At 41.2% G+C, this 16,011-nt stretch overlaps 1 protein-coding gene across 2 annotated transcripts in view; it reads right to left on the bottom strand.

The window, feature by feature from the left end:
* Nucleotides 1-16,011, bottom strand: part of GABRB2 (gamma-aminobutyric acid type A receptor subunit beta2) — a 161,811-nt gene that overhangs the window by 79,480 nt on the left and 66,320 nt on the right. For both annotated transcript variants that reach the window (XM_054977308.1, XM_054977307.1), the window contains exon 4: nucleotides 10,116-10,336. In XM_054977308.1, the coding sequence (XP_054833283.1) occupies nucleotides 10,116-10,336 (221 nt within the window). The remainder of the gene's footprint in view (nucleotides 1-10,115; nucleotides 10,337-16,011) is intronic.

Genomic DNA, 16,011 nt, shown 5'->3' on the forward strand with positions numbered 1-16,011 from the left:
TTTTTACAAGGCCCTGAAAAGAGGAAGTTAGCAAATCTTTTCAAAAGAAACCTTCTGCAGATAAGCAGATATTAGCCAACTATAGATTTGTCAAATATGCCTAGGAGGGGAATTATTGAAAGGATGGTAGCAGAACAACTGTAGGTTTACTTGGATGACACGTGCTCTTGATCATTTTTAATCAGTCTTCAATTTTAAGTAACTCTAAGCCCTGACCTTGATAGCCGAGGCAAGCCTGATTCTGTCAGATCTTGGAAGCTAAGCAGGGTCAGCCCTGGTTAGTAACTGGATGGGAAACCACCAAGGAAACCCGGGGTCGATACAGAGAGGAAGGCAATGGCAACTGACCTCTGGACAGCTCTTGACTTGAAAATCTATGGGACTGCTGTAGGTCAGCTGTGACCTGATGGCAATTTCGACAACCAAGAATCTCTAAAGCTATCTGCCACCTGTTTCTTCAGAATTTGGTTTTAAAAAGAAAAAACAGTATTGAGCAGGAAAAAAAGGAGGGAGAACTCAACACAAGGAGAGAAAAGTAGCAAGTCTCCCACCTGAATAGTCAAACAGTGGTGGGAAGATAAAGGAGTAGGCTTGCAAAAGCATATATGACTACATAATCATCATCCAATATCCTAATCACTATCAAACAAATGGTTTGAAACCCACCACTGATTGAAAGTGCAGCTGGGGTTCATGCATTTTGCTAAATTCAACCCACCTAACCTGTAGGTGGGTGAAAAACAAGACATCTGGGATTAGACTACACTAGAAAAGGGGAAGTATATGACACCCGTGCTTAGAAAAATAAACAGATATAATTATCTTTATTTCAGTGGCCTATGATCAACCATCCATGAAATCAAGTACTGTACACATTTTGCATACTAAACTTCAAACATGCAGTTTTTGGCAATTCAAAGCTTCACTAAAGAGCTTCCAAGACACCTTTTTAATATTCCTTCAATCACCTTTCAAAACAATAGTAACTTGCTGTGAAAAATGCTTCCCCCCACAACAGAACTGAACAATCTTCTGATTTTGCTTACATTTCTTTTCCCTGTGGCCCTGTTCATTCTATTAGTATCATCAATGCCAACTGAGGGTGCAAACCACATACCATGGAAGTAAATGTAAAATGCCTAATGGTTTTGAAGGAGTGGGTAACTATTAATCTCATGATTCTTTCCATTGTTCTTTCCGCCAGGATGCTGTATATTGTCCCAGCAATCCTGTAGAATGCAGATTTAGATGGTATTGTAATCTAAAGAACAGATGAATCTTAGAGAAAATTAAATGAAGTGAAATAGGCAAAATGTGTCCAGATGCAATCTCTCTCTTTCTCTCTCTCTCTCTCACACACACATATACAATAATGGTGAAGAACTGAAAACAGATATTTAATACAACTTGCAATAACCTTTTCTGGTTTAATTAAATACATAAAGATGGAATTTGTAATATTTCCCCTGGTATCACAAGGGGAAATATTACAAATTTTAATTATTTGCACATTTTGTGACAGTACTGTTCATATTTTAAAATTTATCCACAGCAAACAGAAAACTAGGAGTAATAAGAATCTGAACAAAAAAAAATCCTCAAAATTAATGTTTTAAGCATTTTTATATAGTTAAATTCTTATACATATTGGGAAGAATACACAGATTATTTTTTAAAGAGGTAAAGAAGATGGGCCATACCGGGATGAAATACTGTCAGCTAAACTTTTTTTCTTATTATAGGTTGGAGAAGAAAAGATGTTTTTTTGGGGCGGGGGGACCACAGGTGTTCCAACAGCAAAGTTCTAAGACAGATTATTTTCTCCTAGGTACCTTAAAATATTTAACATGTTCTTTGTTCTGTAAAATGCTTGTCACATAGGAACCAAAGATTGCAAATTTCATTTTCTGTTTTAACAAGTGAACTTTCTGTTCTGATCTGAACTCAAGAGAGAGAGAAAAAACATATGATTTATCACCATCTTTACATCAGTTCTTTTGTCAGTAAATCCAGAGGAGTTAGCCGTGTTAGTCTGTAGTAGCAAAATGGAAAAGAGTCCAGTAGCACCTTTAAGATTAACGCATCTGACGAAGAGAACTGTGATTCTTGAAAGCTTATGCCTCAGTAAAGTTGGTTAGTCTTAAAGGTGCTATTTTGTAAGTAAAAGTATTTTACATGTGCTCAAGGCTTTTCTTCTGGGAAAAGAGATGGTATAACTCACTGGGTACCATATACGCGCATGCGAAGTACGTGTGCGTGCACCTGGGACCGCGTGATAACGTCACTTTCGGGAAGTGATGTCATCACGCAGGCAGCGGCCACCCCAGGAACGCTCCCATGCTCCACAGGGGCCCAATTTGGGCCCAAATCAGCCTGGAAAATGCTGCTGCTGTGGGAGAGCATTCCCCTGCCCGACAAAAGCCTGATCCTGGCTGTTTCGAGCCCAAAGTGGGCTGAATTGAGCCCGAAACGAACCTGGGCCTGTTTTGGCCGTTTTTGGCCAAAGGGCCCCAAATGAGCCTAAAAGAGTCTGGTTCAGGCCTGAAAGAGCCTGCCACACAGGAGAACCCTCCTCCACTCGGCAGCAGCCCAATCTTTGCTGTTTCAGGCCCAAAATGGGTCAAAATGGGCCCGAAATGGCCAAAATGGACCTGAAATGCCAAGGATCAAGCCCAGATCACCCTAGAACAGGCCACTGCTGTGTGGAAGAACCCTTCCCCGCACAGAAGCAGCCTGAACCTGGCCGTTTCAGGACTGAATTGGGCTGAAATGGGAGCACAATGGCCCAGGCGGGGAACCCTCGCCTGCCCGGCAGTGGCCCAATCCTGGCAGTTTTGGTCACAAATTGGGCCGAAATGGATCCAAATTGGGCCAAAACGGGCCCAAAATGGCTGAAATGGCCCATGATCAACCATCCATGAAATCAAGTACTGTACACATTTTGCATGCTACACTTCAAATAGGCAGTTTTTGGCAATTCAAAGCTTCACTAAAGAGCTTCCAAGACATCGTTTTAATATTCCTTCAATCACCTTTAAAAACAATAGTAACTTGCTATGAAAAATGCTTCCCCCAACACCGAAACTGAACAATCTTCTGATTTTGTTTACATTTCTTTCCCCTGCAGCCATGTTCCTTCTATCAGCAACATCAATGCCAACTGAGGGTGCAAACCACATACCATGGAAGTAAATGCAAACCGGCTGCTGCTGGGCAGGGAACCCTCTCCCGCCCGGCAGCAGCCCAATCCTGGCTATTTCGGGCCCAAGTTGGGTCAAAACGGGGCCATGGGTATGTCAAGCTCTAAGTGACAGAGTAAGGATGGACTACTCATGTGAATATTCCTTATCACAGTGACAGATCATATGTACACACAGTTTGTAAGCTGCAATTATGTTCAGGAATATGCACATAGGTTGTGGGACAGCATGCTTAGTGGGGGGTGGGTGGGTGGGTGGGGGTGACAGAACCAGCACACTATGTTCCATACCCCCTTAATGCACACTGACCTGTCCACTAGTTTGTACATTGCAAAGGACCCACTGCATACAGCAAAGCTGCATAGTGATAAACAAGCAGATGAACAGTTAACTGTTGGTGCACCAAGCAAAATGACGCGTATTATTCCTTTGGGGACAGTGCTCAATACAGAACATTGTTGTTCCAGTTTTATTTTGTTCTGAGGTGACACTCACTAAACAGAAAGCCATGAATACATACTATCAAACACATTCAGAGTAAGAAAAGGGATATCTATTTGGAGAGAACTCAACAGAACAGACTGAGGAATGTTTATAACTGAACTGTAACTGGAATGGGAACTGAGAAGCCTATAAAATTCCCAAACATTTTTTAGGTAAATAAAAAAAATCTCAACTTCGCATTTTCCTTATACAACATTAACTGTCATTTTGTAATTCAAACCTAAATAGAAACAAAAATCCCCACCTCACAAAGCATAGTACCTCCTCCTTTTGCATACTAAAGAAGTAATAATAACAACATTCGATTTGTATACTGCCCGTCAGGACAACTTAATGCCCACTCAGAGCGGTTTACAAAGTATGTCATTATTATCCCCACAACAAAACACCCTGTGAGGTGGGTGGGGCTGAGAGAGCTCAAGAGAAGTGTGACTAGCCCAAGGTCACCCAGCTGGCTTTAAGTGGAGGAGTGGGGAATCAAACCCGGCTCTTCAGATTAGAGTCCTGCGCTCTTAACCACTACATCAAACTGGTGTAGTGTATCACTCGAATTAGCAACAAATGCCCAATTTTTTCTCTCACTGAAAGAGCATCATATATTCAGACCTTGGCCATAGTAAGTAAGCAGCAGGGCTGGAGAGTTAAATGCCTTTTCAGTGTGCTCCGGTGAAATGCCCCTTTCCGTACCGCTGTGAAGTGGCATGGAAAGGGGCATTTAAACCCCAGGATCAGCTGCCTGGCGGGGAGATCCCCATCAAACAGCTGATCCAAACCGGCAGGGGTGAAATGCCCCTTCCCGTGCCGCTGCAAGGGGCATTTATACCCCATGAACCATGAATGGGTTCGTGAACTGGGGCAAGTTCATTGAACTTTGTGGTTCTTGGTTCTTAAAAATTGACGAACCATCACATTTTCTTGATTCGTGCCCATCTCTAATGCTAACATCATGATCCAAGAAATCCACGAAGTAATAAAAGCCTTGAAAAAGAATAAGCCCCAGACTTACATAGTTTGATAGCTGAGTATTATAAAGTATTTAATGAATCCATAGGTATATTTTTATTGAATATGATTAATGAAATTAAAAGAATGGGAAAGTTACTGCAAACATGGAGGGAAGGAAAATTGACAGTTCTCCCCAAAACAGGGAAAGACCAAACCTTATCAGCTTCTTATAGGCCAATAACGTTATTCAACTGCGACTATAAAATTTTTACTAAAATTCTTTTGAGTAGGCTTAAGAAAATAATTGACACATATGTATCAGTAGATCAAGCTGGTTTTATACCACATAAGCAATTAAATCCAAGCATACAGAAAGTCTTGGCACTAATGGAATATGTCAAAAAGTACAATATTTAAGGGGGGGGGTTAGATGTTGAAAAGGCCTTTGATAGGTAGAACCTAGTTATTTAATTAAATGTCTTAATCACTTTGGCTTTGTGAAAAATTTATAAATTGGGTAGGTATATTATACGCTAGTTCTACCACCAGTGTATACATTAAGGAGCTTCCCCAACAGTTCGATATAATGACAGGAGTAAGACAAGGGTGCCTTCTATCTGCACTTTTATTTGCTATTTATCTAGAACCTTTTGCAGCTTTAATTAGTCAAACACCTAATATAAACAGAATAACTGTAAACTACATGTATATGTTGATGATATTGTAATGTTTTAATAATATTAAGAATTTGAGCAAGATTCTAGAGGATATGATAGAAGAATCCGGAAATATTTCGGGTTATAAAATAAACATTGCTAAAATTGAGGCTCTTTTGTTTAATATTGAAGAAAGTGATTATTGTGTATGTGGCCTGTTAAAAAAAGGTAAACGAACCTGTGTTTGTTATAAATAAACTTATTTATATCTCAAAAAGGACTAAGAATCATCTTATGTCTTCTGCCAAGCACCATATTACAAGTGTGTTTTTTACAAATTGTCCAGCCAGGGACTCCTACTTGATGAATTTACCACAGATGTGGAGTAATCTTGGGATTACAATACCTACCCCTAATGAGGTAAAGAAATACGCTGACAAAGCCAGAATGCTATTCAGAAATGGCCTACTCCAATGCAGACCCAAACACTAGAAATAACAGAACCCCACCTATCAGCTACAGTTTGCAGTTCAAACCAGTCCAATGCCCCATCAGTGACCTGTAGGACATTTCTCTAACAAACGCTTTGGGTGGCAGGCCTTTCCTTATTAGAGCCAGTTTGGTGTAGTGATTAAGAGTGCGAGACTCTAATCTGGAGAACCGGGTTTGATTCCCCACTCCTCCACTTGAAGCCACCTGGGAGACCTTGGGCTAGTCACAGCTCTCTGGAGCTCTCTCAGCCCCACCCACCTCACAGGGTGTTTTGTGGTGGGGATAATAATGACATACTTTGTAAACCACTCTGAGTGGGCATTGTCCTGAAAGGTGGCATATAAATCAAATGTCGTTGCTGTTGTTGTTGTTATAGACAGCACTCTAACTTAAAATAACTTCTCATTTACAACACTGGACCGCATAAAAAAGACACATGTTCTGGAAGCAGATCCTGGAACATGTGATGTAGTACTTACAGCACCATACTAAGATCTGAGAGACCCAGATTCAAATCCCCACTCTACCAATGCAAAAGTGTTGGATGACCTTGGTCTAGTCACACTCCCTCAGCCTAAACTATTTCACAGGGCTGTTGTGAGGAAGAAATGGAGGAGGGGAGGAACGATATACACTGCCCTGAACTCATTAGAGAAAGGGCAGAATAAAAATTTACTAAACAAAAATAAATAAAATTAGATGCCAACTTTGTCCTCATATGTACTCAAGCAATACAATCTCAAGACCTAATAACATCAGCTATACTATATCTGACTCATTTATTTGCTCCTCCTACAATGAAAAATATGGCATGATGTTTCAACAATGCCCTTATACTGTCTAAACTGGATAAAATAGTCAATCTCTATGTAAAAGGATAAATAGCCACAAATCTGACATTAAAAATCACAACATTCAGGAATCAGTGGGTGAACCTTTTGTCTTCCGGGGCTTTCTGTTGCTGATTTGTAAAAGTCAGTATTCTCCTTCAAAAAATAACTTCACAAAGAAAATTCAACCAGAACTTTCTGAATTAGAATTCATCAAGAAGTTTAATGCCATCTTCTCCCTCCCTCATCTCTACAAAGCCCTGAGATTTCTTGCTCAGTACAGGTGCTGTATCTTGCACATCCCACCCCTTGGTGGGATAAGCAAGATGGATCTCCTTTTGGATCTTCTTTTCATATTTCATCCTCCACTTTCTTAGATCAGATCTTATGTTAATCCTACTTTGCCCATCTGTCAACAACTGGCAGTGGTCCTCACCCACTCTCAGTGAACTGGTTACTCTTTTAATTAGATGCTTTAAATTTGCCTCCCTTTGTAACATGTTCTCTCCAGCCCACCTTTATGTTGTTTTCAATCTTTAATATAAATTTATTGACCCTGTGAATATAAGTGAGCTCTGGCAAGCGAAAATGTATACAGGAATAAATTTTGGAGTCCTGTTTTATTTGCTGTTACAGCCTAACAGCTTCCCATATGGAATTTTAATCAAATCAGATTTTTGTAGCTAACATAGAAAAGTAAAGGAGGTATTCAAGCATTTATTCTACCATGCCAAAGAAGGACCACAACCTATATGCCTCAGAGACAATGAATCTGTGTTTACTGCAAGACCATCACTTGCTGCAGAAACAGAGGTTTTCTAGTTGATAGTACCAGAATGAGAACAGAGTTAAGAGAAGTTCTCTTAATTAATCTTTACCCAGGTCCTCCCTGAAATCCAATGATCCTTTTCTTTTTCTCTTTTTAGGAATTTGGAGTCAGACTCTAAACAAATTCCTTTTTGATCAAAGAGAACTCTGAAAAGACGAGGGACAGGAAGAGAGGTTCTGTAAAATTTCAGAATTCCACTCTGCAAATGCTCAGAGGCAGGCAATGTCTTCCCAAACCCTCCTATCTTCCTGCTAGAACACCACCCTGGGATATATACCATAAAAAACAACAAGGGTTGAAGTTACAAAAGGGTGCCTGGATTTCTCTTCAACAAGAAATGAAAGAGAAATCCTGCTCTTAAAAGAGAAAGAGAGAGAGAGAATAAGAGGAACCAATGGCTCTATCTTAAAAAAGTGAATTTTGGAAAAAGAAATTCCCAACCCTATCACAACCATCTGAGACTACTAAGGACATATCAACATCTAGGATCCATTCAACTAAAGGAGGGGGGGAGGGGAGAGAGAGAGAGAGAGAGAGAGAGAGAATGTAGTTTCTCTCTTCTGGTTTGATTTCTGACATCTCCCTCTGGCCCTGTAACATATTTCCCATCTGTTCATACAGATGGCACATTGCAGCAAAGTCAAAAGAGCTGGTGTCCAAACATCTTATGCCACCCTTATAAGAACATGCTAAAGAATACTGGGGAAGGAAAGGTCTTAACATTTCCAATAAAGATTAAATAAGAAGGATGCATACAGAAATTTAACGGTGTAGGTCCATGGCTAAATCCCCCTCCCAAGGTGTCATATTTACCTAGCAATAGAAAATATCCTATGTAGAATAACGCCAGTCTAAGCCTGTTGAAGTCAATGAACTAAGACTGGAGAATGTTGCACAGGACTGCACTGTAAAGGGTGCAGGAAACAACACTCACTGGTCTCAGTGCAGAAAAGTGTTATTAATGTATTGAGTCTTTGCCTTTAAGGCAGTCGACTCACTGCCAAGGGCTTCTCTAGAGTGTACTTTTTAATGCAAAGAGCTGGTGCAGCCAGCCAATTATGAACACAAGCCAAATCTTCCTGTTCAGATCTTAGCACAGTCCTATAAACTCACCAATTGGTTCTTTGATCTTTTTGTATTTATTTACCTACAAAAGCACAGATCCTAAGCTTGTGTACATTAAAATCAGCCACATTGTGCTAAATGGCATGTACTCTCTAGTGAGTTTAATCTAAATTATATTTCCTTCTAAATGTGGAATTAATTTCAGCATAATCTTAAGGCCCACTCTGCTTTTAAGAATGTTAACAAAAATCAGCAACTGATTCTCTGATGTCACTTTTATTAAAGTTAAACTTTCCTTCTCCCTGTGGAAAAGAGCAAGAATCCAGTAGCACCTATAAGACTAACAAAATTAGTGGTAGGGTATGAGCTTTCATGAGCCACAGATCACTTCTTCAGGCATCTTTTGTGGCTCCCAAAAGTTCATACCCTACCCTAGGGAGAGTGGCTGTTTGCAGGGGGAAAAGAAGCTAGTGAGTGAAGGGTTAAGTCTACCCATCCATGCCATTTCTCCCCAGCCAATGTCCCCTTTCTCTTCACTGCTTGCAGCAGAGAAGCTGCTTTTCCTTCTACCTTTATCAACATCTGTTAACTACTGATCAAAATTTAATTGCTACAACCATTTTTTTGGTTTCGTGATGATTTGGCTCACTCACTTTCTATGCGACAAGGACAAACAGAAAGATGGTTATCGCATTTTGGTATACAGGCTTTAAAATGAGTTTGTTAAATGTTTATGATATAAGATCACACAAAAACTAAAATGTCAGAAATAAATAACTGCAATACTGTTAAAGAGTCAAGATAAGGCACTGCCTTTGAAGGTTAGACACAAATATTTCATACGTACATGTAATCATGCACGTTTGAAAGAATGTCTCATAAATAAAACCAATTGTTTGTCTTGAACTAGTCTAGTCAGTGATCCAAAGTATTCAACTGTAACACATAAGTATGCATCATCAGTAAACATTTCACTTTTCTCAGTCCAGTGTTTCTTTACCAAATGATACAGATCTAAGCACACTTACCTGGGAGTAAATCTAACTGAATTCAGTGACACTTATTTCTAAGTAAACATAAATGGGGTTGAGTTGCAAAATTGCAAGTTATGTTTTGTGTGTGCTTCTTTACCTAGTTCAATACCCAGTTTTGTGATAACCCTGACAATACCCTGACATCCCCCTCCTTTAAAACAAAGCCATATTATTTAATATAGACTTGTCTTTCTAGATCAATGCACAATTTAGCATCAGACTAATGGCAAAAAGCAGAACAACTGAAAGATGTGTTCCATATATCAAGTCTCAAGAAAGCAAAATTCCTTCTTATGGTAGCTTTCTAAACTTTGTTGTTCCGTTCTGAATAAAATGCAGCATCTTTTGAAATAATTAAGAGAGAAAAATGAATTACAAATAGTTTCAAAGAGAACACATCTGAAGCTATTTTTACTTTTAAAAATATTTTCCTACATTCCCACCCCACAGTTTCTGCATCGTATCTAGAATGCATTGATGTGTGGCCAATAAAATAAAGGAAGTAGGAAAGAAATCAACTGTAGGCTTAAAGTGTGATCTTTAAAATGTTTGATGCTGACCTGAGACCATAGAGAACTGTCCCATCTGGATGTAAACGAATCATCCTGTTCTTCACAGTGACACCATGTACAAATGACTTCTTATCATTCAGGAAGTAGGTATCAGGAACCCAAAGCTGATCTGCTACTCTATTGTCCAGAGTAAGATTTAAAGGTATTACATTATACGAAAGCCTCTTATCCCTCCACGCTTGCTGAAAGTACATTGTCAAGGTATAGTCCTGAAATCATAGAAGAGACAGGGGGGGAAAATAGGTTGAAAATGGTTTTAACATTGCTTATATTTCTTGAGATAAACAAGTAAGTTAGTTATCCTTCCATAAGTATCCATATACAATCAAATTAGCAAAAGTCTAATTAACAACACCCCCCACCCCAAACAAAGACTTGAAATTATTATGGATGTTAAAATGTTTTAGCAAACCCTGGGAATAGTAAGGGATCTCTGTGTTTTTTTTATTAGTTTTGAATTTTACATAATTAAATTCACTCTGTGCTTTCTGCATTTCAGTTCCTTCACTGTGCTGTTTTTTTCATACCTCTACATAAAAGCATAGTTAGTATCTACTTCATGTATCTGAAGAAGTAGGCTCTAGTAAGTGAATGCTAAAAAATCTTTAAAGTGCCATTAGATTCCTGTTTATTTCTGCTTCAATAGACTAAAACAGACTCTGGAACTATCTACAGCCAATATGATTTAGTGTTACATTTGAAGCATATTTGTTAAAGCTCTACCCTCTAAATTAAAAGGCACACACACATTCCAAATATACATGTCTCATTACTGAGAAACATAGCATCTTTGTTTTTTAAAAAAGGAACATAGTGACTCAGCGAATGTTTGGATCAGAATTGTTTTGTCTTTAAGGACCCACATTTAATATGGCATGCTTCAATTTCCTTTCCCCAAATGCACACCATAAAAATCCCTTATTTATGAAAATAGCAAATGAAATAATTCATAGCTTTATGAAATTATTGCTCTTTCTGACATTCCAATACTGGTTTGGGGTACAGGAAATATTACCTCATTTTTAATAAATTACACAATCTGTGATTTACCATTTAGAAGTAAGCGTCACATAGATCAGTGGGATTTACTTCAGACAAAGTTTGCATAGAGTTATCCTATCGGTAATCATTGCAAATTTGCATTTATTGATCCTACTACAACGTTTATTCAAATGTCCTTGAAATTGACTGTACTAACTCACACTGTGTAATTCGCCTCGAATCTCAGTGAGAAAGGCAAACTATAAATAATGTGAATAAATAAAATAAATAACAGATCAAAAAGCAAAAGCTTCCTGGGAAAGGGACCTGCAGCTAGAAGAATACTCTTGGAATATACTTGGAAGGCGATGATGTTGACAGAAGGCCCCTTTCTAGTCACTTGCATGGAGTGTGCCATGTTTGTTTTCTTCCCGGAAGAGAAGATGGACTTCACTTGTCAGAAGTGTAAGCTGGTCAGGCTTTCGGAGGAGAAGATTCAGAGCCTGGAGGAGAGGATCACCAACCTTCAGGAAATCAAGGAAGGGGAGGATTTTATTGAGGAGCCTGGGGGCTCTGCACAAGCATGAAGAAAGAAGTCCAAGAGAAGGAAGAGTCTATCTCCCTTCTGAGCCTCCTCTCAGTTCTGCAGTACAAACCAGAAGACGTGAACTAAGGTGACGCTCTGGTCCACTGGAACTCAAGAATTGTTTTGAGGTGCTTGTGATGGAGAACCACAAAACCTGAAGGAGGGAGTGAAGAGGGCATGGGGCCACACGGAAGAGGAAGAAAATGGTGGTCATCAGGGACTCTCTGCTCACAAGTATGAAGTGTCATGTACTCCAAGAGATGTGTTGCTTGTCAGGAGCCAGAATTCAGGATATTACAGACTGACTGCCAAAACTGATCAGACCGACTGATCAGTACTCGTTTGTGCTGGTTCACGTGGGAACAAATGACACAGCCCTGAATACCATCGCAAGAATTAAAGAAGACTATGAAGCTCTTGGAAGGCAGTTGAAGACAGTGGGGGCACAGGTCTCTTCTATCCTTCCTGTCAAAGGAAGAGAAATGCAAAGGGAGCAGTCCATACTCAAGGTGAATCATTGGCTGAGGTGGTGGTGCCAGCAGGAGCGCTTTGGGTTCTGGGACCACGGGATAAGTTTTCTTAGAAAAGGCCTTCTAGCACATGATGGGCTTCACCTCTCAAGGTCAGGGAAGAAAATGTTTGGAAAGAACCTGGAGAGCTTCATCAGGAGAGTTTTAAACTGATGCTGCAAGGGGAAGAGGATGATCAACATGGGGATTTCAATGACGAAGTGAAAACAGTGGGGACCCACCTGGGTAGGACAGGTCAAACAAAGGTACAAGGCTACAAGCACCTATATACCAATGCCCGAAGTATGGGTAATAAGAAGGAAGGACTTGGGCTTCTCTTGCAAACAGAGGGCTACGATATAGTAGGAATTACTGAGACTTGGTGGGATGATTCCCAAGTTGTTCAAGATAAACCAGAAGGGTAGAAGAGGAGGCGGAGTGGCATTGTATGTCAGGAGAGGGCTTGATTGTCAGCAAGTTATGTGGTTGACAGCCTAGTGGAAACTATATGGGTGGAAATAAGGGAGGGAAGGACAAAGGGTATTGTTGTTGGAGTCTGCTACAGACCGCCTGACCAGGGAGAGAAAATAGATGCTGCCCTCCTTGAACAGATTGGTAGAATATCCAGACATCAGAACTTTATAATTATGGGTGACTTCAACTTCCCCGATGGGTACTGGGGACAAGCTCAGCAAAGCGACAAGAATCACGCAACTTCCTGACCTGCCTGGCCGATAACTTCCTTTTTCAAATGGTGGAGAAAGCTACAAGGGGCTTGGCTATACTAGACTTAATATCAACCAACAGGGAAGAATTGGTAGATGGGTTGAAGGTGGTGAGGACCTTAGGGGGAAGTGACCATGTCCTTCTTGAATACCAGTTGCTGTGGGGGGCCAAGGAAGTTCGTAGCCAGACTCGTAGGTTAGTTTTTCGTAGGGCCAACTTCAATGAACTCAGAGGCTTGATGAGAGTTATTCTGTGGGGGAGTGTGCTGGAAGGGAAAGGAGCAAGTGAAGGGTGGGCTCTTCTCAAACATGAGCTTTTGCTAGCTCAAGCCCTCACTATTCCAGCAAGACGGAAACATGGTAAGGACTCCAAGAAACCGATGTGGATGAACAGAGAGCTCCTGAATAAGCTAAGGGAGAAAAAGGAAATGTTCAGGAAATGGAGAGGACAGACCTCTAATGAGGAATATATGAGGGTTACTAGGTACTGCGGATCAGCTATCAGAGAAACCAAAGCGCAGTATGAGCTGGGTCTGGCTAGGGGAGCTCACTACAGTAGAACTTCTACAGATATGTGAGAAGCAAACGCAAGACAATTGGACCGCTGTGGAACTCTGGTGGAAGACAGAGAAAAAGCAGACAGGCTTAATGGCTTTTTTGCCTCTGTTTTCTCCCTGAAGAACTTGAGGCCATCTAGAGATGGTAGTAGACATGACAGGACACCTGGAGAGCTAGTTGACATTGACAAGAGAGGTTGTGGAGAGGCACCTGGCTGCACTGGACGAATATAAATCCCCTGGGCCGAATGGTATGCACCCAAGCGTGTTCAAAGAACTTTCTAGAGAACTTGCAGAGCCTCTGTCCATCACCTTCAAGGCTTCCTGGAGGACTGGGGATGTGCCACAAGACTGGAGAAGAGCAAATGTTATCCCAAACTTTAAGAAAGGGAAGAAGGATGACCTGGGAATCTACAGGTTGGTCAGTTCCTGGGAAGATATTACAGCAGATTTTAAAGGGATCTATCTGTAAGCATCTGAAGGACCGCTTAGTGATCCAGGGAAGTCAACATGGTTTTGTCCCCAACAGATCTTGTCAGACCAACCTAGTTTCCTCCTGATTGAGTGACAAGCTTACTGGATTATGAGAACTCTGTCGACATGATTTACCTGGATTTCAGTTTTTAATAAGGTTCCCCAAGACATTCTAATGGGTAAACTGGAAGACCATGGACTGGATTATAGGACAGTTCGGTGGATAGGGAACTGGTTAGAGGACCACACCCAAAGTGTGGTGGTCAATGGCATTTCATCAGATTGGAGGGAGGTGTCCAGTGGGGTGCCACAGGGCTCGGTTTTGGGCCTGGTACTTTTCAATATTATTATCAACGATGTGGATGAAGGGGTAAATGGGCTACTCATTAAATTTGCAGATGATACCAAATTAGGAGGAGTAGCAAACACTCAAGAAGATAGAGTTAAAATTCAACAAGACCTGAATACTCTGGAGAAGTGGGCGGTTGTGAACAGGATGCAATTCAACATAGATAAGTGCACAGTATTACATCTGGGCCACAAAAATGTGAAGCACAAATACAGGATGGGGGATACACTTCAGGGTAGTAGTGTATGTGAAAGATATCTTGAAGTAAGAGTGGACTGTAAACTAAATATAAGCAGTCAGTGTGATGCAGTGGAAAAAAAGGCAAACTCTGTCTTGGGCTGTATCAAATGGGCCACTGCATCGAAATTGTTGGAGGTCATAGTCCCTCTCTATACTGCCTTGGTCAGGCCGCACCTGGAGTTCTGTGTGCAGTTCTGGAGGCCTCACTTCAAAAAAGGATGTGGACAAAATCGAAAGGGTGCAGAAGAGAGCGATGAGAATGATCAGGGTTCTGGAGACTGAGCCCTACGAAGAAAAGCTGAGGGCCTTGGGAATGTTTAGTTCAGAGAAGAGGAGCTTGAGGGGAGACATGATTGCTCTCTTTAAATATGTGAAAGGCTGTCATTTGGAGGCGAGCAAGGAGCTGTTCTAGTTGGCAGCATAGGCTATTGAAGCAATAGGCTTAAATTATATGCAGAAAGGTACTGGCTAGATATTAGGAAAAACTTTTTCATGGTCAGAGTGGTTCAAAGGTGGAATCAGCTGTCTAGGGAGATGGCAGTTTTCAAGAAGAGGCTGGATGGGTGTCAGGTATGCTTTAGGCTCATCCTGCATTGGGCAGGGGGTTGGACTAGAAGGTCTGTATGGCCCCTTCCAACTCTGTGATTCTGTGACCTTGGGCCAGTCATTAGGTTGCCTGGTCTGGTTTTCAACCAGACAGTCCAGTATTTCATTAGACTATTCAAGGTAAATGTCCTGAAAATACTAGTCACCAAGCTAGAGGAGAAGAGGAAGGGAAAGGTGAGGAGGGGATGTGAGTGGTGTAGCATGCAGGAAGTCGGCTGACTCACTAAAGCACCCCCTCCTCTCTGCTCTCTGCTGAGGGGCGCCCCCAGGACTGAACTGGTCAGGTCAGCTCCCCGCCACCTGCCCCCAGCTACAAGGCCCTATCACTGAGAAATGTAAGCTGGGGGCCTGCACAGCCTAGCACAATGTTGTCACTTCTGGAAGAGACATCATTGCACTGGGCCAGGAGATCATTCTTGGGGTGAGTAGCACCCCCTCCCCATGGTCCAGTACTTTTCCGGAGCCCATGCGGCAACTTTATCAGTCATACACTCAAAGACTAATATACCTCACATGATTGTTGTGGGGACAAAACGGAGGAGAGAATTATGTAAGCCAGCTTGGGTCCCGCTGGGGAGAAAGGTAGGGTATAAATGAAGTAAATAAATAAGAAAAAGAAAAATGCAATCCTATGCATCTGTACCCAAAAGTCCCACTATGTTAAATGAGGAAGAAGCAGTTACCTTCCTTTACTAGTAAGACGCAGTAACCTTTACACATCAAATGTGGGGCAACGATGAAACTTTGCCAGGTAACATTCAACTAATCTAGGCTACTGAGAGAAGGAAAGGTCCATCTGCCTCACTAATCATGTGTATCCCTGGAACTCTTCAGGGACTTCCCTGGCCTATGCACCC

This window comes from Eublepharis macularius, chromosome 4, assembly GCF_028583425.1.
Source record: "Eublepharis macularius isolate TG4126 chromosome 4, MPM_Emac_v1.0, whole genome shotgun sequence".
Classification (NCBI taxonomy): domain Eukaryota; kingdom Metazoa; phylum Chordata; class Lepidosauria; order Squamata; family Eublepharidae; genus Eublepharis; species Eublepharis macularius.